The following is a 27,985-nucleotide window of genomic DNA, read 5'->3' as shown; positions in this document are numbered from 1 at the left end:
GTATATATATATGTATATGTATATATATATATATATGTATATGTATATGTGTATATATATACATGTATATATATATAATATGAGCCTGGTGTTGGCGCAGTGGTTAGGGCAGCGGCTTGGGATCCAAAAGGTCCTGAGTTCAAGCCCCGTTGGGCCACTGAATTAATACACCAGGGGGTTGACTCAGCCTGTCATCCTTCCGAGGTCGGCGAAATAAGTACCAGTATACTGGGCCGGTGTATACCCCGGTTAAAATAGGTGTACCATATCCCTGTGTCGTAAGAGGCGACCAAGGTTGCGTCAGGAAGGGCATCCGGCGTAAAACATGTGCCAAATCACTATGCGGATCATACGGATGATCCGCTGTGGCGACGCCGAACGGGAGCAGCCAAAGAAGAAGAAGAAGAATATATATATATATATATATATATATATATATATATATATATATATATATATATATATATATATATATTGTTACGGCTGTGGAAATTCACAGAGCACCATATAGGTCCTCAGATCAGTTATGTCGATAAGTCTGTGTTCAGATAGATTTCCCCACCGATGTTTAAAGGGATTTATTCGTGTCACCCGGGCTGTGATCTTTGAGGTAGCCGTTTTTCTTTTGCTGTTGTTATTTTGGATCAACCGCATTTCCACCACCCCAACCACACCCGCCTCTCAACAACAACCACGCCATCCTCACCACTTTACCCACAACCGCCAACATCGCCTCACCACCTTCTCCACCCCGCCAACCACTAATCACCTCTCCATAACAACAACCACACCACAAACCTCTCCGCAGCGAATAACATCTATGCCAGGATGCTCATCAGGAAAGAAGAAGCTCCAATAACACGCATGGGATTTCCCCTCCCCCCTTCCTGCTTTCCCACGCTTCGGGACGGGGGAGGGGCGGTTCGAGCCAGGGGTCAAAGTTGATGTAAAGTGGGGGCCTGATTTTGGGTGGAAAAGCCCCCGCGCGCTGCGAAGGGAGGGGCGAGGCGCTGTGGAAATAAAAGCACGCGCTGAACGCAGCGTGAAGAGAAGCGAGTGGAGAGGGTCGAGTGAAAGGAGTCGGTCTCTCTCGGTCTGCCTCTCGGGGATGTTGAGTGGTGGAGGTGAGGGACGAGGGTCGTGTCGGAGTTGTGGGTAGTCGTGTGGAGCTGCGCTGGAGCATGGAGTCTGGATTCTCCGCAGTCAGTGGGGAGCTGGAGAGGGACCATCGAGGGTCGCCCAAGCAAGTCACCACGAGGGTGAAGGTAGCCTGCACAGTCTCGTGGAGCTCTTTCGGTCTACCCGGCTCCGTGTCATAAAGACCCTAAGAGGTCCCGTCTACCCCCTTGTCTTTGAGGGGGTTTTTCCTTGCTTTTCTTTGTATGAAAGTTGTGGCGCCGAGTCCGTTAAGTAGAACTGTCGATAAGTGTCCATAATGAATAGACGGTGGTAGCTCTTTGCCTTGCTCGCGTCTTGTCCCGTCCCGCATTCATCGCAATAACTGCATGCGTGTTTCACCCATTCATTGCTTGATCATATAATTGCATGTTTGTGTGCAATAATAAATGTGCTTGTTTGAATGTAAAACCTGTTCCTCACGTCATTTTCCCCTAATTGAACTGCCATATTGCACTCGGAATATAGTTGGTTGTTAAATAACCGATAATAGAATCGGGTCTAATGAGGCCTGGCGATAATACCCCGCTCGGTTATCCCAACACGGAGCGAGCTGCTTCGGCGGCTCGTGTCCAAGCAGGCCTTTGTTGAGGTACAATCTCTCGGTAATCTACCCGCGCGAGTAATTAGGTAAATCGATTATTCGGCGATCGGACCCTGTGGCGCGCGGGTAAAATACGGACAAGGTTGTGGTGTGGCTTAAAACACACCCGTGACTGGTTTCCGGCATTGGTCCGGAAAGTCGCTACTGAATTGCACGTTCGGTGGGCGGAGATTCGTCACAATATATATATATATATATATATATATATATATATATATATATATATATATATATATATATATATATATATATATATATATATATATATATATATATATACACACCAATCTACAGTGCAGTAGATTTATTTTAGTGTGAAGCAGAGTTTTATGGAAGTTTATTTCAGGAGGTATCTATATATTAATACTGAACGACCAATTTTGTCCTCCTAGCGGTCGCGTCACGTTTTTCTCGGTACTGTGACCTGGACTGAAAGAAACATGGTACCTGTAAGAGTGCATCGCGCACAGTGGCAATAGTCAACTTTCAACTCCGAAGCAGAATAAACACTTTTCGTTGAGATGGGGTCGAGGAGTGAAGAGGCGGGGGCGAGGAATGAAGAGGCGGGGGGGGCAAGGTAAGCAAATTTTTGGGCGGAGGTAAGCAAATTGAAAGTGGGAGACAGGGGGAAATGGGGCGGGGGCTGGGTTGAATGAGGCGGAGTTGAGTGTGAGGGGTGGACAGGGGGGTGGGGCCGGGGGGCAAGGGGGGCGGGAATCAAAAGACGGGGGGCGAGGAGTGAAGAGGCAGGGCTGGGGTAATTACATTTTTGGGCGGGGGTAAGCAAATTGAATGGGGCAGGGGCGGGGGATGAGTAGGCGGGGGCAAGCACACCCTGTCCAGTCCATGTCCCTCGAGGGTGGCTGAGCTGGTGAGGGAGGTTGAATGAACGGAATCCGTCTGTGACGGGGTTTCAGCTAGTATATATATATATATATATATATATATATATATATATATATATATATATATATATATATATATATATATATATATATATATATATATATATATATATATATATATATATATACCTATCTCCAGTGCAGTTGATTTAGTTTGAAGCAGAATTTTATGGAAGTTTATTTCAAGATGACAAAAACGGATAATGTCAGGATAAAAGATAGATGGACATGAGAACGGGCAGATAAATAAATAAATAAAGCACGCTCATGATCGGATATAACAAAAATACACAATACAGGAAATGAAATCGAATCAAGATGGCCATGAGCACACAATAAAGGGTGCCCCTGTGAGGTCTTCTAAAAGATACCGGTACCAGGGATCAAAAATTCTCCACCATGAACATGTCTTCAGCCCACAGCTGCGGCACCCAGCAGAGAGGAGAGTTATCCAGCAGGGAAATAGAAAGGAGATAAAGCGAAGCGACAAGAAGTTGTCGGGCTGCCAGGGACGTCAGTGTGCCTTATGTGGAATGGAGAACATGTGACTGAATAGTTTTACGACATGTTAGGTCATTCCTACGTTGTAAGGGGATGTATGAACATCCGGGACTGACATATGTTCGTGATGTCATGGGAGGGGGTGAGGGTGTGAGATGGACTTGGAGGACTAGGTGGGGGGGGGGTGTGCATGCCGAACACCATGTGGTGCATTATTTTGTATCGTTTGCCAAGATCGTGATTAAAACCCAAGGCTGCGATAAATAAAGCTGTGTCCTGTTTGACTCCCTTCCGTTTCTCAGTCTTCGCATACAAATCATTACAACATAATGTAAGTGCTAACTGAAAATCCTGATGAAAATTGCGCAGATATAATCTGCCAAGCCACGGTCGGAATTGTTAATTCCGCCATTGTGGGAACTGTTGTGTGCTCTGCTGAAATGAATTTGTTAATTCCGACTGTTCTCTCGAGAAAACACAAGAGACCATTCCCAATTTTAACCTTTTCCATGGATTTCCCACTAAAGCCGCACAAAATGGACCCCGTGGACAAGCACGATGAGATAATCCTAATCCCCCCTCCCCCTTTCCCCCTCACTTTGTGCTAATTCCGTTGCTAAGTTATTCCCCTCTAATGTTCTATTTTCTGCCCCTAATTTTGAGTTCATGGTCTCTTGTGTTTATCTATTCAGAACAAAAATATTTGACCCCTGGAACTTAATGTGGTTTGGACTTTGCGCACACAATATAATGTCATTGTAAATCAGCGATTTTTCCAGAGAGTCAGAGAGATCATTGATGAAAACCAGAAAAAGAACCTGGCCCAAAATGCTGCCTTGAGGAACTCCAGCCTGGACATTAAGAGGGGATGAGAGAACTCCATTGAGGACCACACGTTGGCTGCGACAGGAGATGAAGTCTGCGAGCCAAGAGTGGAGATGGGCTTGGATACCATAGGAAGAGAGTTTGGTGAGTAGGGCAGGGTGCCAGACCATGTCAAAAGCACACGATCTGTCTGGCGATATGGCTCTGATTTCGTGTCTGATATTGAGTACCTCCATCCATTGTTGGGAGAGTAGAAGCAGCATATCCAGGGCAGAGTGACCTGGTCTGAAACCAAATTGATGATCGGAAATCAAGCCATTGGAGAAGAGGAAGGATTTAATGTCTGAAACAATGTTTGATACCATTGCCTTGCTCATGATTGGGCAGTGGGTGGAGTCATCAGCAAAGAGATCTTTTCCATTTTCCAGAGAGTCGGGGAGATCATTGATGAAAATGGTTAAAACCACTGCCCCCAGAACACTACCTTGAGGAACTCCAGGTCAGGTCAGGTCAGGTATGGGAGCATGCACCGGAGCAGCGTGTCTGCGTCCACTTTCCGCTGGTACTCCAGTGGGCTCCATCTGGCCATCCCCCAGGCAGATGCCTGGCCTATCCCTATCTCCTTGAGATGCTGATGGAACCGGCTGCAACCACGAGACGAGCTCGGCAGTGCCACACCCCATGATCCAGTGAATCCATGACTCTCCAGGCCTGACCCAGACGTCTGTTGATCTCTGGCTCACAGCCAGCAGAGACATGAATATCACTGCCAAATTTAAGTGAATCTCTCCGTGACCTCAACGTCCTCGCCACAAACAGGTACAGACAGGACAGCAGCATCCAATATGTCATTGAAAGCCTGGATCTTAGTTTTGACCCAGGAAACCTGTAATCCCAGCTGCTCCGACTCCTCATTCAGCACCTCGAGGGCCCCCAAAAGGATATCTAAGGTCTCCGCAAAGATGACTGCATCATCTGCAAAATCAAGGTCAGAGACCTTGACATTCCCAAACGATGCACCGCAGCTTGATCTGTCCAACATCCTCCCTAGAATCCAGTCCATACAGGTGCTGAAAAGTGTGGGGGCCAGCACACACCCCTGATAAACAAACTCCAGTAACAACTGGAAACAAGTCAGAGATCGTATCACCACATCTCACAGCACTCTCAGTTTGAGGAGGAACTCCAGCCTGGACAGGAAGAGGGGATGAGAGAATTCCATGAAAGGCCACACGTTGACTGCGACAGGAGAGGAAGTCTGCGAGCCAAGAGTGGAGATTGCCTTGGATACCATTGGAAGAGAATTTGGTGAGCAGGGCGGAGTGCCAGACCATATTGAGAGCACGCGACATGTCAAGGGAGATGGCTCTGATTTCATATCTGGCATTGAGGACCTCCATCCATTGTTGGGAGAGCAGAAGCCACATATCCAGGGTAGAGTGACCTGGTCTGAAACCAAATTGATGATCGGAAATTCAGCCATTTAGAAGAGGAAAGATTTAATGTCTGAAGGGATGATGGATTTCATAACCTTGCTGATGATTAGGAGAAGGCTGATTGGTTTGTAGCTGCAGGGATCAGTTTTTGCACATGTTTTATGCAGAGTGGTAATGTTTGCTGATTGCCAAGCAGATGGCAGATGACTTTGAGCAAATGAGAGGGTGAATAGAACAGAGCGAGGGTGAGCAAGAGCAGCAGAGCAGGTTTTTAGGACACGTGGGCTGATGCCATCTGGACCGGTTGCAGAATCTGAGTCGAGGTTTGACAGCAAGCTCTCCATCTTGTCAGGGGAAAATCACAGAGTCCAGTAACAGCTGGGTGCAACTGGGTAAGGTTGGTCCAGAAAGTGATGGGTTTGGTAGACAAGATTTCGAAGCAAGCACAGTGCTTTAGACATTCAGCCTTTTCACATGGATGCACCTTTCTCTCATCACTGAACCTCCTTCATGTGTTCTTTTCTTTGAAGGCTTTATTTATTTTTCTGTAAACATACAGAAACTCATTGCTGGCCTCCGTTGCGAGGGGGAACACACCTCCTCGTTCCCCCTCCCTCCTCCTCCTTCCTCCCTCCTCCTCCCTCCCTCCTCCACCCTCCTCCCTCCTCCTCCAGTTGAGTTAACGGGGAGTGAGGGGGGAAGGAGAAGGTGAGGTGGGAGCAAAGCACTGCTCCGGTGCATGCTCCCTTACCTGACCTGACCTTTTCACGTGCAGTGTCAGCTGTGCGACCATTTGAGGTAAGGGAGGGAATGGAGATGGTTGACTCTTGGCCACTGACAAAAAAGGACAACTCAAAACAACACTTGGAAGCCTGTCACATCAGCACTGAAATGTGGGAAGACCTGGTGAAGGAACGAGTGAGATGGAAATGTGAATGTAGAACTGGGGTCACAAGATTGGAGGAGCCGATAATTAAAACTTGCAACACGACACCAACATATAACCAGGAAATTTAATCTGCACTACACGTGCTCAGGGACACAGCTCTAGAATTGAACTTTTGAGGCATCAAAGAACCCACAACAAATCTCTTATCATCAATTACAACGGACAGCAGTTTAACAATTCAGATGAAAAATACAAAAACAAAATCCTGCAACTCACCTGATTCCGTCATCTTAAAAGTGCCTGCGTGAAGTTGGATACGTTTTGGAAAATATTCTTCTTTCCTTTGTTTCCTTCTCAATTTCTTAGCCATAATTTGTTTTTAATAAATGATGCCCCATGTACATGACAGTACATGCAGCTCCATCCTCTCCCCATCCATGTTCTACTCCATCTCTTATGCAAGGTCCTGGTAATGCTAAAAAAAAAAAACATGATTGTCTTGCAGCAGCTGTAGATGCTCATGAATGCAATTTATTTTTTTCAGAAATCTTCTTCAGCTGGAGGCTTCACTCTGTAAATTATATTGCAGAGACGCTGTATTGAGTGCAATGGGGACACCAGCACCAGGCCTTTCCCCTCATGGGTCTTCAGTCCCCTCTGTTTATTCTAAGGCTACTTCCTCCTGCAATGCAGTGCCATCACAAGTGTGCCCAATTATCAGTGTGGGGCAACTTCATCTCCTTGCCTCCCATTTGCTGGCTCCACCAATTGAAGGTGTGTGTGTGTGCGTGTGCGTGCGTGCGTGCGTGCTTTCGTTCGTTCGTTCGTGCGTGCGTGCATTCACATGCAATCGCAATTCGTGTGTGTGTGTGTGTGTGTGTGTGTGTGTGTGTGTGTGTGTGTGTGTGTGTGTGTGTGTGTGTGTGTGTGTGTGTGTGTGTGTGTGTGTGTGTGTGTGTGTGTGTGTGTGTGTGTGTGTGTGTGTGTGTGTGGATATAATGTCACATTTAATATGTACAGTTATGCATCATATGGGTATAATGATGTATAATCAGTGTATATATGTATGTGCAGGTAGTAGACAAAAAAAAATGGGAACACAAAATGTAAAGTCACTTCATAGGGCGTTGGGCCATTCATCCCAAACTTATCTTCATTCTTTTTTGTCTCGACTTCTTCGGGTGCATATGCACTTAAAATATTCATAATGTATTTTCCCATAATAATTTTCAGCATCATTTTTCTGCTCCAGAATCACTTATCTGTTGTCACTTTTTGGATAAAATTTTCTGTGATGAGAACATCAACACCAGCGATGCCCTTTTGATCTCCACTCTGGAAAGGTTTATTTATTTTTGTTGTTGCAGCCAAATATGCCTTGTACTCAGCCCTTTCTATCTCGTTTCTTGAAGACAACAATTATCAAGTCTTCTTCTCCTCAGCATATCAACGACTTCTTTGCTCCATCCCATAATTATACCAACGTTGACCATTCCTACCCATAAGCGTTCTTTGTTCCCAATCCTGTAATGGCAGGATAGTTGACTCAAAAACTCACAGACATTGGTAGCTCGGCATGTGTTCAGTGTTTGGGACTAAAACGTACTGAAGCCCCACTTCATCACTCCCAGGCAAAAATGCTGCAGTTAGAAATCTAGTATACGAGAGTGGTACTCTCATATATGAGAGTTCGTAACGGGTCCTACTACAGTAGTCTGCAGAGAATTACTGCAGGAAAGGATTGATATTTTTGCCTGGGTGAGCTTGCTGAAGTCGCATACTGTGTGTGAACATTCCTGTGGATGGTCTGTGTACCAATAGCGTGAAGGATGTCAATTATCGGCACATAACTCACTGAGGCACTCACCATAAATCAATCATCCAGCTTCCTTCCAAGAGCGTTTAACATCAAGAATGAAATGGCAGGAGACTACATAGCCATGTGAGGACTGTCCCTTGGCTCACCTCCAGATAACCAAATTTTCAGCACAGTTAACAAAGTCCCGTGCTTGCAGGTTTGGCCATTTGCATTCCTCAATGCGCAAGCCTTCTTTCTTTATCTCTCCTGGCTCGTATCTCCTCACCAACACTGCCTGCAAAACTTCTCACCAAATCTGCCTTTCTTTATCGTCTTTGCCTCATCTGTCTTTGCCTATAGATGCTGTCTTTGCATTGCAATGCCATCCTGAGCAAGTATGGACATGTTTGCCATGATGTTCAGTAATCTCCCTGTGAAGGATATCTGCCTTTTGCTGATAATTCACATTGACCTCCTATCAATGTGGTTATTTATTTATTTAGTCATGGCTGCTTGGCTCCATCATTTTCTGTGGCTGCTTGGCTGCATCATTTTCTCGTGTGGGGCTGCGCCGCTGACGCGATGTCCCCGTTAGCAGTAAGTTGGTACTCATTTTGCCAACCTTGGAAGGATGACAGGCTGAGTCAATCTACTTGGTGTTAATTCAATGGGAAAATAGATGCTTGAACTCAAGATTGTAAAGCCTTAAGCCAGCCACCTGAACTGCAAAGCCAACACCAGGCTTATCAATGTGGTGTCATCTGACTTCCTGACTGGCTTGTCTCTACAGCAGTATATGATGAGACAAGCTAGTAAGTGCCTTCTCATATGATGATATGATGATCAGACATCCATTTACAAACAACATCACAATTTTTTCTAAAACTACACATTAGAGCAGCATCATGAAATGTCGATCATGCATGGCACAAATTGTTAATCCATTGTTAAATCCAAAATTTCCATTTTTGGAAAAAATAAATAAAAATTTACTGCACAGGAACATAAATTAGTGAATTTGGGGCATTGGTTTTTTATCAAATTTGTTTTAAAGATGCAGTGGTGTACAAAAATGTGATTTCTATTAAAAAAAAATTCCTTTTTTTGAGTAGTCCCCCAACGAGTTTACTTTTTTTTAAAACCTGTGTTTTTTTTTTTAATACTTCTTTACTCCTCTTCCAACTTTAACTTTTATTTTCCAGAGGGAAGACTTTCATCTCTATCCATATTATTGTGTCAACCAACACTACAACCCCTTCCTGGTGTTCCAAGTACTGCCACACCACTTTTTTATGGGCAAGGTGCTGAAACCTTGTCTGCAGTCTTGAACCTTATCTATTCCCAATCACTGTCTGCAGGACAACTCATCTCACTCGTGCAAGAACTGTTCAATCCTTTGAAGGTAAGCAATACCTTTCTGTGTGAGAAGGAAGGAGGAAACTTTTAGCAACCCAAGGGAGTAAAATGGTGGAAAGAATGCCTTTTGCTTCTGTATCCATCTTTTCCCTCTCATAATGACACCGGTCTGGCTGCTGAAGGGGTAGCATTATAATTCTCATGCATGTACTACTTGTGAATGTCTGCAGCTCTAGAGGAACCTGGGTAGGGTTTGAAAGAGCAAAGGGCTTACCTTGTGTATCTTTTCTTAGTTGCTTTATGCAGCTTTCTTTAGCTGGAAGAGCATGGCAGTTAATTATGGAAATCCGAGCTATCTTGGGTAATTGATTAGGTGAGAGCTCGTTGATTATTCCCTCCATTTACGAGTCAGAGACGTGATTGGATCTGTTATTGTCACGTGTCGACCTCAGGAAATGGTGTGCTGATTCGCTAATAGCCTGGAGGACATCAGATAAAGGGACACTAATGTGCCCTGATATTGTTTTATTGGAGAAACCAACAAACGACAGTGCAAAATTCCTCCTGTGACAGGAGACAGATGGATGAATTTTGCAAACAATATTTAATCATCCCTAATGTCTACCACAATCATAGTGCAGTACTACAAATTGGCTACAATAATAAATAACTTGCAGAAGAATCCCTAATTAGATAATTAAGAACTTAGAGTGCAGTAATTAAACCCAGCTGTTCATAAATGGCTGAAATGCTGGTAGTCCATCAAGTCCTCAAAAAGTGAATTCACAAGTCACCGAAGCACAAAGGAGAACCCAATTCAGTCGTTACAGCCATACCACAGATCATGAAGATGGAAACTCCAGATTGGAAGGACGTTTTTATTGAATGACAGGAGAGTTTCCACCACAATAATCTCCGAAAGCTGACACCATCCAGGTTGCCAGTCGCCTTCTCGGAAGGGTGTGTGAATCAAACACGCCACTTAGGTAACACAAGAAGGGCAATGTTGATGTCCTCACCCAGGTACCAGGAGAAGTGCAGTGTCCTACAGGCAGGCCCAACGAATGGCCGAGGAAGTTCAGCGGAGAACAATACCTCCAAGGGTAGATACAAGACGAGTTGATCTCCTCCATGGACCAGTGCACAGCGGATTAGAGTTGAGCCATCGTGGCAAAGGGCTCGGGGGGTCTAAGCACCATCACCTCTTCGCTAATGATGTCAGAAACAAATGGAAAGCACCTTGATGTAAACAAAGCATGAAAGCCAAAGTTAAGCCCCAGAGGAGCATGGCCTTTCCCCTCAATCATCTCTTTTTTCCTTTTCACCTCTTTCTCTCCTTCCCCCTGTTGTTTCTCTCTGTTGTTGTTGTTGCAACTCCTTTTATTCTGAGTCTGAAAACTTAACAACCCCTACCACCTTCTTAACTTCTGTAGTTCTGAAGTATTATTATTTTACAAAACTATGTAACCTCAACCAATCATAACTAAATCTTGGAAAAAGAATAGACTGGCCTGTAGCAATATCTATTTTTTATTTATTTTATGACGATGTATTGTACTAAATATAGGAAACATAAATTATTTGTCAGAGATTTAAAGTTTATCTTTTGCATGATGAGTCCTTTATTTCCTTGCCTCTTTCATTCATGCACAAATTGTTTTGCAGATTGACTCCACATGGTTTGTCACTCAATTGCAAGGCAATTTATGTGTCAGTGTGTGTGTGTCTCCTCCATAACTCCAAAACCATTACACCTAGTAGCCTGAAACTTTGCATGCACAATAAGGGAGTTCCGAGGAAGTGAATGAGTGAAAATTGGATGTTTAGGTTAATTAATACATCCATTTTGAAGATAATTAACGGCCTTATTTAATTATATCCTTTATCAGGCGCATCCTCGGCCACCTCGCTCTTTGGGGTCTTTAGGCGTCTCCTGGGTAAATTTGCCGGGATCTGAAGCCACCATGTTTTTGGGCCTGCTCAACCATGCCTTGACTTGGAACAGGCCACAATGATTTCCTCACGATAAAGTTTTCTTTTTTTCACTTCACTCACTCATATTATTACCCTCCGCCATCTTCGAAGATGGATGGAGGTTACTGTTTTCACCCCTTTCTGTTTGTTAATCTTGCCGAAATTTTCGGAAAGATTGTATCGGTCGGTAAGTTAGTTTGTTTGTTTATTTATTTGTTTATTTGTTTGTTTATCACTTTGTTTCATAAAAGTATTTGTCGTTGCCTATTTTTCGCCTTTAAATCACTCTGTAGAGCGCAATTCTCATTGAAATCTCTTGTGGTTACACATATCATAGTATTATTGGAATACCCTTCAGCACACATAATGGTCAACGTCAAGGTCACTTTGTGGTAAATCATGGAGTTCAACGAAACCCTAATTTTGGGAGTAATTTTTATCGAATCTTCTCAAAACTTTGTAGGAATGTTGCATATGGTTTAGCGCTCAGCTGATGTGTTTTTGGTGGAGATCGGCCTTGACCTTCATGGTTAGCGCCTGAGGTCAAAATGCTTTGACCCCAAGGTCAATTTTTCACATCTTAGGTACCATATCGAGTAATACCTCATATGAAAGCCCTTGATGAGCGCTTTCCAGATCTGTAGTTTGTCAAGGAACCAAAAATGCTTCCTGCGATAACAGAACGTTCTCTAGCATCCATATATTATTGGTAGTTTTCAATCTTAAGATTAATCTTTAGATCATTATCAATAGACTCTTTCCACAAGTCTCTATAAGCTGAGCGATAGACTGATCAATATGTCACAAGTATTTGTTTCAGTTTGCGCTTCACGTGCTTCGGTTCGGCAAGATTTTTCGTTCTATGAACGAAATTCTGGCTTGTTTGTTTGTTTGTGAACAGTATTATGGAAAAACTCCTCGACGGATTTCGACGAAACTTGGTGGGGGGGTGAGGTATGGTCCAAGGATCATGCCATTAAATTTTGGACTCCCCCCCCCCCCAAAAAAAAATTGTTAGAGAAATTTTTTTTTTTTTTTTGCATTTCTACATGTTTTAAGTGATTTCCAACCCCCCCCCAAAAAAAAATTAAGAGAATTTTTTTTTTTGCATTTCTACATGTTTTAAGTGATTTCCACCCCCCCTCCAAAAAAAAAATAGAGAATTTTTTTTTTGCATTTCTACATGTTTAAGTGATTTCCAACCCCCCAAAAAAAATTGTTACCCCCCCCAAAAAAATTTGTTAAAGAAAATTTTTTTTTGCATTTTTACATGTTTTAAGTGATTTCCAACCCCCCCCCCCAAAAAAAATTGTTTGAGAAAAAAAAAATTTTTGGGACATTTTTACATGTTTTAAGTGATTTCCAACCCCCCTCCAAAAAAATTGTTACCCACCCCCAAAAAAAGAAGAAAAATTTTTTTTTTTTCATTTCTACATGTTTTAAGTGATTTCCAACCCCGCCCCCAAAAAAATTGTTAGAGAAAAAAAAATTTTTGCAACTTTTTTTTCAACAAATTTTTTTTTTGCATTTTTACATGTTTTAAGTGATTTCCAACCCCCCCCCATAAAAAAATGGAGAAAAGAACTATAACTCTCAGCACTGTTGACATCATATTTAATGAATAAGATATAAGGTTCACTTGAGTGACCCAGCAGTATTGGCGGCGGAGGTTTTGCACTCTCCCGAGTGCTCCCCGTCTTGTTGAATGTGTGTTCATCATAGCTCCAAATCGCTGGATACACTACAATGCTCATAAACGCCCAGAGATGGCAGTGTCCATGGCTTGATTTCATTTTCGCATATGTGATAATCTCGACAATCTATTAAACTGAGATGAATAACAATATTTAAGCTCCAGAATCTAACTTACAAGCAGTTCCGATTCCTAAAGAGTGTTAATTTGTCCATTTCGGACATATTTGACGTTTCGGGCATCTCCGGGAGGTGTATGTTTAAAATGACGGTTCGGTGATTGCTGTTTGCTTTCCAAGTGAGCTTTTTCTTATCAACCGTTTTGTTGGAGTGCTTAAACCACTTGGCAAGTGCTCTGCAATATTCGCACTGTCACTGAATAATGTATGTCGATCGACTTGAACAATGTTCAGGGACACTCGCTTGCGTTGTTAGCCACGTGTCGTTCTGCGATGAAACAGGTGATGGCTGGCTTGCTGAAAATGTGAAATTTTATTTTCCACGACGTTCCCATTTTGTTCTACCATTGTACAACCCATCAATTCAACATCGATACATGTTTGAAAAAAAATTATAAAGATCGTACACATCTCGCGGAGACCGAGCTTTGCGATGGCGGCAGTCCCTCGAGGAGAGGGAGAGGAGTGGGGGAGGGGGGGCTCCCTGGCTGAAATTGTTGTGCAATTTCATTTTTATACGATATCGCCTTATTTTACTTTTTGTGCAATGTGTTTTCATTATATACCTATCACTTCAGCATTCGTACATAAAAAAATAAAAACCTCCATCGAACTCATGTTCGGAGGAGTTCCTTCATGTTGGTTTGAGCTGTGAAAAGTGGTTGCCAACATTTTGTGTTCGCTTTGGATTGATAAATCTTTGAATTGCAGCTCGTTATTACCTCCACCACCAAAGGTGAAGGAGGTTATGTTTTCACCCCTTTCTGTCTGTTTGTCTGTCTGTTTGTTTGTTTGTGTACATGATATCTCAAAAAGTCGGCGACGGATCCGGATGAAATTTGGTGGACAGGTTCAGTGTGTGACGAGGAGAAAGTGATTAGATTTTGGTGAAAATCCGTATCTGGATCCGGCTACTAGAATTTTTTTAAGTGATTCTTCACCATTGAGGGATGGGGCCAAAAACAAAAAATAGCACGATATCTTAAAAGGTTATGGATGGATTTACATGAAACTTCGTGGACAGGTTGGGAGTGCCATGAGAGTAGATGATAAATGGGGTTTCTGGAACTCCCATTCAAATGAATGGGGAAAAGGGAAAAACTTTCTGACTCAAGCCCCAAAAGCCCAAAATATGAGACTGATTTTCTCCCCACCTATCCCCTTCCCTCCGATACAAGCAAATGTAAAATTGAGACTGATTTTCTCCCCCTCCCATACAAGCAAATGTAAAATTGAGACTATGAATGATTGAGACTTACTGATTAAAGCACTTCTTCCCTTTTCTATTTTCATTTCACTCAAAGAGCGAACCAACGAATATTTGCCCATGTTCTACTTTAGGGAATAACTTTTTTGTTTTTGTTGGATGGCAAGAAGTTCTCTCACATCCTCTGATCTTGAATGAGTCGAGTCAAAGGTGAGAAATTATCCCTCTGTGTGTCTTTATGTCTTTGTCTCTCTTTCTGTCTTTATCTCTGCGTGTGTGTGTGTGTGTCTGTGTGTGTGTGCGTGCGTGCACGTGCGCACGCCTGTGTCTGTGTCTGACTATGACTCTGACTCTGACTCTGACTCTGACTCATTATTATCATTATTATCATTTTCAGTTTAAACACCTGTCTGGATGAACTAAACACAAAACTTAATCTTCTGGAGGAATCTGACACGACACTATCTTCTGGAGGTAAATGTTATATTTATTATTTTATTAATATCATCATACAATCAACTTTATATACCCTAATTGTTCTTCACTCTTTGTTTTGAACAGAATATGTTGATCGAGTTTCAAAACCAAAACAAACCATCAGACTGCTGCGAAAGAAGATTTTGTTCAATGTTATTACTTTTGTTTAATTATAAATGCTTTCCTTATCATTATCTGATTTTGAATTACTAGAAAAGAATAAAGGAGATGTAAAGGGGAGGGTTAGGGTTGGGGGGTAGGTGCACTCCCCCAACGACCCACCACCCCCTCATCCCTCTCCCCCTCCCCTCCCCGTGTGTGTGTGGGGAAGGGTGCGGGATGAGATGAGGGGGCTGGTGGGTCAAAGGTGGGGGTGCACAGGGGGTGGGGCTTGTGTGGGTGGGTGGAGCTTGTGTGGGTGGGTGGGGCTTGTGTGGATGTGGCTTGTGTGGGTGGAACAATTTTTTTCAATTAAATAAACGTGTGTGGAAACTAATAAACTAATCTCTAATTATGTGGACATGATGGATATGGCTTATGTGGGTGGGGTTTGCGTGGATGTGGCTTGTGTGGAAGGAGTCAAAAAGGGGCTGAGTTTAAAAAGGGGCAGAGTCAAAAAATTTCAATTTATCTTTGACTTTTGTAATTCCTGTGAATAAAATTAACCTAAAATCTCTTCCCCCTTTAAGTCACATAACTTGTAAGTCCATGGAACTGCACTGACAACATCAACAATTTTGAAAAGTTCATTTGTCCATCACTTGGTATAACCTTTTACAAAATGAGATTTCCACCTGTATATTCTTACTATATCACCAACTTTGAACTTAGGCTTTCTGATATTAATCTCTTTTTTAGGTCATCTCTTCGAGCATGACCTAATAATATCGGTGTCGATGTCCTTCGATCCGTCCGTCCGTCCGTCCGTTCACAATGAAGTTGAAGCGGGAGATCTGGTCATTAGTGATCCTGATAGAGGTCGATGAGACGTACACGATGGTATGACTTTCAAGGTCACCGAAGGTCAAGGTCAAGGTCACGAGGCCTTTGAAGTTGCGAAAATGGCGATTTTCAAATTCTATCTCCTCTGCCATTTCTCAAGCCATCTTGAATTTGATTGTAGCATATGGATCTATGGGACAATATCTAAATTTGGTCAGGCCGGATTTTCGATATTCACTTTAGTTTTCGTGTCACGTGACTTCAAAGTTGGCAAAAAATGCGAAAATGACGATTTTCAAAATCTATCTCCTACATTTCTCAAGCGATGTTGAATTTGATTGTGGCATATGAATGTATGGGACAATATCTAAATTTGGTCGGGACGGATTTTCGAATTTCGCTTTCGTTTTCGCGTCACGTGACTTCAAAGTTTGCAAAAACTGCTCTACCTTCACGAGGCTATATATTCTCTACTGGGCATGGTAAAAAATTAGTGAATGGTGTCATTTCATAGCAGCTGACCTTGTATATTTATACATTTTCTGCCGAAGGTGCAAAAGTTTCAAAACCCGAAATGTAAACGTCAGCATTTATTTTCAAAATATAATTTCGTGCACGCGTGCCAAAATGCCGAGTCATCTTTAACCAAACTGTGCAGTTCGAGCTGCGCAGTAGAACTGCGCAGTAGTCTTCGGTCATAACTGAACATTGAGAACTTGTGGTATTATTGAGATGACCGTCACCCCCCACACGGGGTAATTTTCATATTTTAATTTTATAAATGTTTCTGATGGCTTCGTTTTCGTTGAGGTCTGAATCGTGTCATTGTACTTATATACAATTTCCTGAATTAAAGATAACCATTGTTGAAAACCGAGTTGTGTGAATTTTTTTACATAGTCTCTCTTTTAAAGTGCGATTAAAACACTCAATAACAACTGCTTTTCCTTCATTAAAGGTGCTGTATAATGTAATGTTGTTATTTTTAAGAAAATTCATAAATGTTTTGTTGTAGAACTCTGTACCCTCATCAGTCCACAATTTTTTAGGTTTTCTCTTGCTTTTATTGAATATCTGTTGGAAAGCTAACATAAGGGTATTAACTGTTTTGTTTTTCAAAGGAACAACCCACGCATATCTACTCCTCAAATCAATAACAGTTAAAGCATACTTTTTTCCCTTATCATAATTGAGTTCAATCAAATCAGTGGACCAGATATAATCAACTTCCTTGGAATCGACCTTCCTTCTATGAAACTTTGTGATTATTAACCTCCGCCATCGAAGATGGATGGAGGTTACTGTTTTCACCCCTTTCTGTTTGTTTGTGAACAGTATTACGGAAAAACTCCTCGACGGATTTCGTCGAAACTTGGTGGGGGGTTAGGTCTGGTCCAAGGATAATGCCATTAGATTTTGTACTTGGTCCAAAATCCAATATGGCCGCTATGGCGGCCAATTTGAAAAAATATTTGAATTTTTTTTTTTTTTGCATTTCTACATGTTTTAAGTGATTCCAACCCCCCCCCCAAAAGAAATTGTTAGAGAAAAAAATATTTTTTCAACTTTTTTCAACAAAATTTCGATTTTTGTTTTTTTTTGCATTTCTACATGTTATATGTGATTTCCAACAAAAAAACATGCCAAAATAATAATTGCGGCTGATTTTGGAACTTCAGGTGGATATACCCACGTAAAATCAATTTCTGTCTCAAGGAATCTAGTTATGACGAATGAATTGAGTATGTAAAAGTTAAAAGTAAAAGGGAAAGTTGCAAACTATAATTCTGTGAGCACTGTTGACGTCAAATAGAATGAATAGGATATCAGGTTCACTTGAGTGACCTAGCAGTATTGGCGGCGGAGGTTTTGCACTCTACCGAGTGCTCCCCCTCTAGTTGGTTTCTGTAATTCATCAGCTAATTGCTCTTCAATCTTAATCACATCATTAGAGCCTATAAGTTTTTTTGAATTTCCAAGCCCAAGTTTCAATTTAGCACTGATCATCTTCTTCACGATGAACCTATCAACTTTATCTCTTAAGGTTGGATATTGTATCAGAGACAAATTATACAACATTTCTCTATCGGCTTTGTGTTTTTCTTCCAACGTTGTGCTAATTCCAGAATCAATATCATGCCTCATGCACACTTCATCAACCCTCTTGATAGGTTTGCCCCACGGTTTAGGATTGTCAGCCTCATCTAATCTTTTATTCAAGTTTGTTCCTGGACCACAGAAAGAATACCCTGGAAGATGTAATTCCCCTGGTATTCCAGTTGTTGTAAATTTACTTCCTGATGAAAACTTTTGTATATCTCCCCCTTGTTTGTGTTTGGTGAATTCACTCTTTTTTGAGCTACACACCGAACATGTACCTTTTTGTATAACCCAAATATTTTTACTTTTAACATAAGAGATATTTTTACTCTTGGTTTTCTTTTTACATTTTAAGCAATAACTCATTTATTTATGAGAAAAATTCTGAAAGAGTGCGAAAACCTTTTTAGTTTCCAACATGCACATTTGAATCTTAATTTTTAAAACATTAAGAATCCTAAGAAATGTCTTCACTCTCTCCTCCATTTATTTAAGAAAAAAAAATGTAAAACTTTAATTAAAGTTATTTACACCAACATTATCAATAATATAATCTTTTCCTTCTTTCTCTTCTTTATTTCCACTTTCTCGTTTAAATCTTCTCTGAAACCGATGTTAATCGTCTTGACGCATATATTTCTAATAAACTTGCCAATTCTTTGTTTTCCTCCTCAGTGCATTGAAATTTATTTATTTTCTGTAATACCTTTGATCTTTTTATAATCTCACTGGTTTCTGAATTTTTATATTTATTTATCCTCTCTTTCCTCCCTCTTCTCCTCCTCTCTTTCCTCCCTCTCCTCCTTCTCTCTCTCTTCTCCCTCTCCTTCTCTCTCTTCTCCCTCTCCTTCTCTCTCTTCTCCCTCTCCTTCTCTCTCTTCTCCCTCTCCTCCTTCTCTCTTGCCTCAGTTTCTTCAACTCCTTCCTCATCCCTTACTATCCTTGAATCACTTTCACCCCATAGAATGTCATACGTATATTCATCTGGATTCTGCGATACTCTTGAATCCACAATTATTTTTCTCATAAAAGGAAACCAATAAGATTTGTTGATGATTTCTAAAAGAGTTTTATATTTCATCACCTTTAGAAGTTCATTTTTATTTAATATTTTAATCAAATCTCTATTTGTGGGTTTTTTAACATCAGTATAAGGCCAGTTCTTAATTGAAAATTGCCCGTGTCTATGTTCCAATTCATAAGGAATGTAAAATCTAACACCCTTTTCTTGTAGGTATCCTTGAATGCAAAAATTATAATTTTCTTGAAGCCTTCTTGCTGTCATTTATGTATCAGAAATATATGACAGATTAATATGATGACCCATCCCCATCTTCCTGTTGTTAAATCAGTTTGTATTCCTCGACTTTGTATAATTATCCAATTTCCTTCCTTTTTTGTCATATAAACTATTGCTTCGCCATCATACAATTTCCTATTCCCGAAATCGTGTACCTGTATTTGTTGTTTGCTAATTGTGCTTCCACATATCTCCTGATTCTTACCAGGAGGATAATATTCTTCTTTATGAGACTGATAAAAATTGTGTAGGTCTTCTAGGTTTAATGAAAAGGACCAATTATATCCTAAATCACACATATTATACCCCCATTTCTCTATTCTCATATTAACCATACTTCCTTTTTATAAAATTCAATACTGGGCAGATAATTTAATTTATGGAGAAAAGGTGTATGGTTTGTTGAACCAGGTATTGTGGTTGTAAATTCTACTCCTTTAACCAAACGTGCCATTTTATTTTAGGATATATATTGTGATAAATCACTTAATCTCACCAAGTCAGTTTGGCTTGGATAATTTATTAATTTATAAGCATTTTTCATGTTAATATTTTTTGCTATACTATATATCTGTCGTTCAGCCTGTGCCTTTGTGTAATAATTTGATAAATCAATATCCAGTTCTTGGGATACACCAAAGATAGAACCATCTTTACCAACATGTCATTTATATTAGATTAAAAATGTCATTAAAAATATATTTTTGTTGAGTTGAAATAACAGAGACATAATTCACCACAACACTTGGAATTTAATTATTGGACTTGAAATGTTTGATAAACACCATTCTGAAAGAATTTTATTATTTCAACAGGTGGTTGAAGACCAAAACTATCAAAATAATATTTGTCTTGACTATTAAAAATGCAAACCCAATGAGAACCGTTCCTATTATTACCTTCTAAATTCATAATAATATTCTTTGTATGTTTCGACACATTTGTTAATTCATCTCTCATACAAATAACCACATTATGAATTTTTAATTTCTTACAACATTTGGTTCTTACAACAAGTTCTAAATTTGATGTTGTATTCTTTCAAAATTCTTTAAACCATTTATTTATGAGAAAGGTATAATCCATTACCCCTTTTAGTTAATTTTACACCTGCTTGTGCGATAGAAGAAAGCATATCTCCAACTAACAATCTCGCTTTATCAGGAAGACTTTCAAGTTTTTCAGCAAAATCCACAATTACACCACTTCCACTAATTTGTTTCTCCAACTCTTTGTTACGTCTTTCCAATTATTTTTGAGCCCGGAGTTGAGACTTCCTTTCGTTAGCAGTTTTCACCGCTGCTGAAATACTACCCGTCAATGCTCCAGCCGCACTTAAACCAGCAAATAAAGGAATTAGAAATGGGAGAAATCCTCCACTCGTCTCTCTTATTGAATATTTCTTCAACATTGGTTTTGACATTTTAATTTTAAGTGAGCCAGTATCGTTCAAGATTTTCACCTGTTCTCTTGTGAGCAAAACATCAATTCTTACTGCTCCTTTTCTCTGAATTGTATTAACGTTAATCATAGAAGGCTTTTGATTTTGAATACAAGATGATAGTTTATGAAGATTGATTTGATTAACATATACCCCAGTTGGCACTTTACTACTCATTTATTTATCAAAAAATTATGTAAGACTAATCATAACACCATTATCTGTATTAATCTGTAATTCTGTTTCTTCCAAAAGCAAACAATATGTATCAACTTCTTCACTCTCTTCTCTTTCAATGTATTGGGAAGTATCCACTCGATTAGACTTTATAGTTTCCTTTTGAGCACACCGGTCAATCGCATTGATTGGATACTGACTTTTAAAAGCTGTCATATCTAAAATGGGTTCTTTCTTTCCATTGCTTTCACACACCTATTGGTAAGACTTGTATGCTTCAGCATAATCATTTTTTCCCAATTAATTTCCAATCTATCTCGTGGATAAAATGTTCCATCGAGAGAAACGCAAAGTTGTTTCACTTTCGCATTATCACTCAATGCATTATTCTTGTCAGTAGCAGTATCACCATGTAGTTTTTTTTTTAAAGGAGCTGCAGATATCGTGGCTTTCCTTCCAGAACACCTAAATTCCACGTGTAAGTGGTTTGGTTCAGTTTAACGTGTTGGCATCTTCTTTTAAGGTATGATACATTGAGCGGCTTCTTTGAGTTAAGTCTTCTTTTCAACATCTCTTCTGTTTTAAGATTCGGAGCATATTCACTAATATACCAACTAATTTCATCAATTAGAAATTTATTCTGAGCAGCAAAAGCATTAGCCCCACCAAAAACCAATCTATTTTCATTGTCATTCCTTTGCAGTTGAAATCTAATTTTAAGACCAAACAGAACTTTCTCATGATCACAAAATCCAAACATACTTTAAGAGGAACTGCCACAGTAAAACTATTACCTGCTTTTGTATCATCATTATAGATTCCTTTCCTTTGATTATATTCAGGGTCTGTGTTTGTTCCCGTTGCCATATCAGGAATAAAACCTTCGACAGCCTCCTTTCCCATTCTCTCACTAAATGAATATAGTGTTACGGCTGTGGGAATTCGCATTACACCATAAAGGGCCCTCAGGTACATGTGTAGTTAGCCCAAACCCATTGTATAGAGGGAATTCATGTGATCCATTCGGGCTGCGATCCTCCAGTTAGTCGTTTTTCTTTCTCTATCTTTAATTTCAAACAAACAAAAACCGCCAACGATGCTGGTGGGCTTTTCCCGCCATTCTTCCCCGCGCTTGGTGTGAGGGAAGGGGGAAGGGCAGCTCGCCGCCAATTGGTGAATGAACAGCGTGAGGCGGTCGGGGTGAGGGAACGCCCCTTTTCGAGAACCCTCTCGAAGGAGGGTGGAGCCGAAAACGGGGCAGAGCGAAGGGCGGAGCTCCGCGCTATAAAAGACGGACACGGGCGGGGTGCGTTCTCTCTCTCTCTCTCTCTCTTCCTCTCGCTCTTCCTCCATTCGCTTCCCCCTCCTCTTCCGCTACGCTCGTCTGCTTGTGGTTGTTGCTGTTGGTGGTTCGTTCGTCCACGAGTTCTTCAGAGAGTTCTCCTACGAGTCCAGCTGGAGGTAGTCGAGTCGGCACATCCTCGTCCTGGGCCCTGTCACCGTCTACAGCGGGAGAGGGCGAGCCTTCTGCCAGGTGCCGGAAGCCCCGTTCGTAGTGCGGAGTGGCTACACGTGCCGGCGCGAGGTGCGAGTCGCAGACCACATCGGAGGGAGGCTCGGATTCGAGGCCAAGGACGCGACACTGGACGACGCGTGCAGGGAAGTCGCAACTTTCTCTTTTCCTTTGGGTTTGTGTAAATGACTGTGGGTGGTGCCTGTCCTTCAAGTAAAACTGTTTAAGTGTTGCCGTGTGTACGCATATTCGGTTTTAACTCTTTCTTTGCTTTTTATGTGCATTTTTCTTTTGCCGTGGATACGTGCTTTGCTGTGTGTGTGAATAAAGTGCATTCCTTGTGTGAACTTGTTCCCCATTTCGCTGCGTCGTTTCTTCCGTTGAAAGTTCCATCTTGCATCTCGTAAGGGATTGATAGTGGGTTTAAAACGCCCGGTAAATAATCTGAACCGTCGAGGTCGACGATAACTCCGCTCGGTTATCCCTGCAGCACGGAACGAGCCGCTTAAGCGGTTCGTGTCTGAGAAGTCCGCCTGCGGTGTGGTACAACTCCTCGGTACGCTACCCGCGCGGGTACTTAGGTATATCGACATTCGGCGATTCACCCTATTTCGTGCGTGTAGAATGCGGACTGGGTTGTGGTGAGGTTAAACCCCCACCCGTGACTGGCTCATGGCGGTAGTTCCAAGAGGTCACGACTGAATTGTCCGTTCCGGTAGGCAACGCGGTCGCCATTCGAGTCAAGCGGCCGATCGCATGCCAGACGGGCCAGAATTCGCAACAATAGTGTAAATTTCACCATTTCAGATGTAGCAGAGACATAATCAACCGCTTCAACTTCTTGTGTTCCAATATACAAACAAACACTATCAAACATTTTCCAGAAGAAATCATTTTCGAGTGTAGCATTTGTGGTATTCGCAGCCTTCGTGAATGTAAATTTACACAACAAGAAACTTTCGTTGACATTTAAATAAGTTTGTTGATTATTCATTTCAAAACTTTTTGTTCCATTTGTATTCCATTCTGTTCCAGTTACGGCATTTACCTTGAAGTAGTCTTCTTTTTTAGTAGAGTTTGAGATAACAATGGTATCATCCAAATCATAGATACTATCAATTGCTGCCATACTTGTATTTATTTAGGAAAAAAGATGTTAAAACTTTTGAAACCCTGACCCTGAAATTATTTTCTGTCGTTCTTGGGGAGACAACTGAGTTTTGCCTATTCTTAATTTCTTTTATTGCTTGTAATTTATGAGATTCCTTTTGGGCATCTTTTATACTCATTATAGCACCCGAAACATTTCCCACAGCAGAAGCAGTTGAACCAATTAGGTCTTTATGTTTAAGGATAGTTGAACCTATACCCATTAGAGTATCAATTATCCCATCTCCTCTAAATTGATGTCCGACACCCCTTTGTCTCTTAGGTTTATAGTATCCTCTACCAAGATACATACCTTCACCCTTATAGTATGGGGAAAGGAACATCCCATCCCCTGTAATTATTTTATATTTTCCCAACTCGTGTTTCCTCACAATAACCATAATATTTATTTATTGGAAAACTTGACGTAGGTGAATTCTGATGGATATAATTTGTCCATTAAAAGAAATCATGCAATTATCTTGCTCGGTTATCCTAAAATTTACTCTGTATATGGTTTTTCCTGACACAGGCAGATAAACCAGATTTTTGGGTTCCATATTAAATTTATAACCAATTGGGGTTGAGTTTGCACTGAATGAAAATATTGTATTTGTTCTTATTCCATCATTATAAGCACCATCAATCAAATCACAGTGAATTAATACCGAATATATGCCTGAGGTTATTTGAATGACGTTATCACTGTAAAACGTCCCATTCGTTTCAATCTTTTTTGAGAAGAAACCCAATAACTCTCCAAATGAATTATAAATTGTGAAATCAACGTTGTCGTTATTTTTAACTTTAATCGTTGATTTTGAAGTATGTTTTTGAATGTCTATAACAATATTTTTTGGTTCATCACCCTGTTCTTTCATAAGGCAAGCAATATCAGAAGATATTTGAGAAATCTCATATGCTCCGGGTGAAACTGTTATCGTTTTTTATCCACTTCCCGGAATATAACTAAACTTGCCATTTTTCTTGGTGATATTAAATAAGGTATTATAAGTTTCCATGGACAATAAAGACGCCTCATTTTATTTTGTTGCGTCAAGTTGTTGTGGGTATGGGAATGAATATGTGTGGTCGCTTGTTGTGAAATTAAAACTAAGGATTGTGCTTCTCATCTATCTATAATTCCAGCAATGTGTGCGTGCGTGCGTGCGTGCGTGCGTGCGTGCGTGCGTGCGTGACCGCTGTTTCTCGACAACCACTGGTCCGATCTAATTGAAACTTGCCAGCTATATTGCTGGGGACCTGAGTATGTGCCTTTTCAAGGTTTGATATTAATCGGACAAGTGCTTCCAAAGTTATGGCCATTTATTTACCAACAGATGACAAGACACGTTGCTGCGTAGGCGTGGCCGATGGGGAAGAGAACCTCAGCCGCGTTCCCCATTACGGGTTACAATGTACGGTCTTCCGGATAGTGATGACTTGGTGTATTCTAATAATTTTTCAATTTCTTATGCGCATTTATAGATAAACACAATGCCCCAATCCAGTCGTCCTTTATGAGAGTGAAGGAACGGTGGCCAGTGTGATTGTTTGAAAGTTTAAAAACAATTATTTTATTTTTTTCACGTGTTTTTTTTTCTCTCTTCTCTTCTCTTTGTGTTTTTCCTTGTGATGACATTGCGAAAAGGCAAAATGCGTTGGCGCTAATTGAATAATTGGCCATTAAAACTAAATTGCGAATAATCGTAACTGCGATATGCAAACTTCCGGACAGTGAGGACTTAACTTCCTGACTTCCGGATAGTTATGACTTGCTGTATTCTTTCTCAATTTTTTTCTCAATTTATCAACTTACTGTATTCTTTCTTTCTCGATTTCTGTATTTTCTCGATTTCTTTCTCGATTTTCTTAAACACAATGCCCCAATCCATTCGTCGTTTATGACAGCGAAGGAACGGCCTGTGTGGTTGTTTGAAAGTTTTTTGGGTTTTTTTTGGTTTGCACATACGGTCACGCACGTATGGCCACGCACCTATGGGCATGCACGTACGGGCACGCGCGAGCGAAGGAACGGCCTGTGTGGTTGTCTTTGGCAAGCGGTTTTAAAGTTGTTGTTTTTTTTGTTTTTTTTTGCACGTACGGCCACGCACGTACAGGCACGCACGTACGGGCACGCATTAGTCTTATTTAATATGGGATAAAATGTCTTTGTATTGACCTTTATTAATTATTTTCATGTTCATCAACTGGTCTAAAATGTCTGATGCTTCATTAAAACAATTGTTATTTCCAGCCTTCTTACTACCTAACAGCAATAACAGTCTATTAACTAATTGTGATTGGTCATTTGGAAGAAAACTAACACCTGAACCAAGGCTACTTAAAGCCTGAATAATGTGTTTCTCCTTCTCATTCTTACAACTTTTACCAGATAGACTAACCATATAATTAAGAGAGTCCAGCAGATCAATATATGAGGTGCCGCGAGGAGGAGTGATGTAAGCGACACATTGGCCATTTTGGAGTTAATGCCATATAGCACTATTTTAATCCTTCCCCTATCATCCGAGCACGTCCCTTACACCAAAACTCCACCTGAAATAGGGCTGAAAGTCTCGTAAAAAAACTTTCACAAGCGCTGTCTCGCCAGCCTCGCCTGGCTGGATGCTAGTCCATGGAGGAATGTTGTAAGCGCCCGCGGCAATCTTCCTTGGTGCGAGGCGGCGTGGTGCAGCGTGTCGCACCCCCACCATTATTCTCGTATTAATGACAACCATTACACACAGTTACCCTTCCATGACCACTAATTATCGGTTTTTGGTATTGTACTTCACTTCAATCATGGAAAATAGTGCTTTGGTTAACATGTAAACCACCCGTTTATAATGTAAAATTTCGTACCCTACTGCTTTTTATTTTCCTCATTACATGATCAGATTCGGCTTGAAACAAGGATTCTTGTGGTTTTTAAATGATGTTTCTATCTATAACTATAATGAAATTACAGTGTTTGAAGTTGCGCAAACTTTGACTTGGATTTCTGACATTTTAAAAAAATGTCGCTTACATCACTCTTTCTTGTGGGGCCTCATATCCTCTATCATCCTTATTTTTCATATCCAATGGTTTATCAAAATATTTTGATTCATCCCTCACAGTTGAACCTTGTTTTCCATCTTTTGTAAGAAGAAACAATCTCAGAGTTAGTTTAACAGGGGGTTGAGCAGAAATCAAGAACCTTAATTCATCATTAAATATCAATCTATTTTCTTGAACAAGATGAAATATTGCTGTTTGTTCTGTTGGACTGAGTCCTGCTTTGGTTTTTGAATCTGCTGAATATTCATTGTTTTGAAGAGCCTTCACAATATAATCAGGGGGTTGATTCTAATTCTAATATTCTAATTCGCCTTTATGCCCTAATTCTTCCTCCGTCATTTGACTGAATTCTTTTAACATTTGAAGTTTTTTTCGGAGTACATTCTATTGTGGGAACTGTGAAAGCATCAATATTTTTTTCTTGGGAAGTTTTTAAAAGTGGTTTAAAAATTTATCTTGTTTTCTTTCAAATGCTTCTTCACCCGTTAGTTTCTGTCTGCGTTTCTTCTTTATGTCTTCCTGTTGTTTTACAACTTTTGAAATCAACTCTTGATGCTCCTAAAATCTTCTTGCTCTTTCTTTCGCGTCCATTTATTTATTGGAAAATATAATTGACTGAATTTTAAAGGTTAACAGGGAAATTTTCCTTTTGTCCATCATTAAAGTAGATGTGTTCAAATAAATCCTTTTCTTTAAATATTTCATTAAATTCCTTATTTACATTAATACGAGTTTTAATTTCTTCTTCACTAATACTTGTATCTCTGCTTTTCATACGTTTGCGTTGAGTTTCTTCATCAACATCAAAACCGAATGATAAAATCTTAACCACATTACCACTCAGATGTTTCATAATTTCTAACTCCTTCTGGATTATTAGTTTCTAATATCCCAAGACCACCAGATTTTAGTTTCTTTAACTCACTCTTACAATGTGAATATTTTGTTGTACCAAGAGAAACCTCCTCAAATATTTGACCTTCATTCCTCAATCGCATATGTTCCTCTTCTGAAATATAGTAATAATCTTCACCTTATACTTCTCCAGGTCTTATTGCTCTGGTTGTTGATACAATACGAACTACATGGTGCTTTTTAAGGAAATTTACAATATTTTCATTTGTACTATACAAGAACCTTGATTTATGAAAGTTTTTTTCCAGAAGCGGATTTTCCAAGAAGATTTATAATAATAGTTGTCATTTATATATGTAATTGTTTCTAAAATAAAAAATATATCTTTTAATATATAATCTTGTTTCACAACAATATATTAAAAGT

The 27,985-nt window shown here is 40.4% G+C and overlaps 1 protein-coding gene across 1 annotated transcript in view; it reads left to right on the top strand.

The window, feature by feature from the left end:
* HECTD4 (HECT domain E3 ubiquitin protein ligase 4) overlaps positions 1-27,985 on the top strand; it is a 525,771-nt gene that overhangs the window by 317,780 nt on the left and 180,006 nt on the right. The window contains exons 38-39 of the mRNA XM_085880170.1: positions 6,881-7,110; positions 9,337-9,536. Coding sequence (XP_085736296.1) covers positions 6,881-7,110; positions 9,337-9,536 — 430 coding nt within the window. The remainder of the gene's footprint in view (positions 1-6,880; positions 7,111-9,336; positions 9,537-27,985) is intronic.

This window comes from Eptatretus burgeri, chromosome 4 (genome assembly GCF_056783735.1).
Source record: "Eptatretus burgeri isolate ZD-2024b chromosome 4, Ebu_testis_v1, whole genome shotgun sequence".
Lineage (NCBI taxonomy): Eukaryota > Metazoa > Chordata > Myxini > Myxiniformes > Myxinidae > Eptatretus > Eptatretus burgeri.
This window is presented reverse-complemented; position numbering and strand designations above follow the sequence as displayed.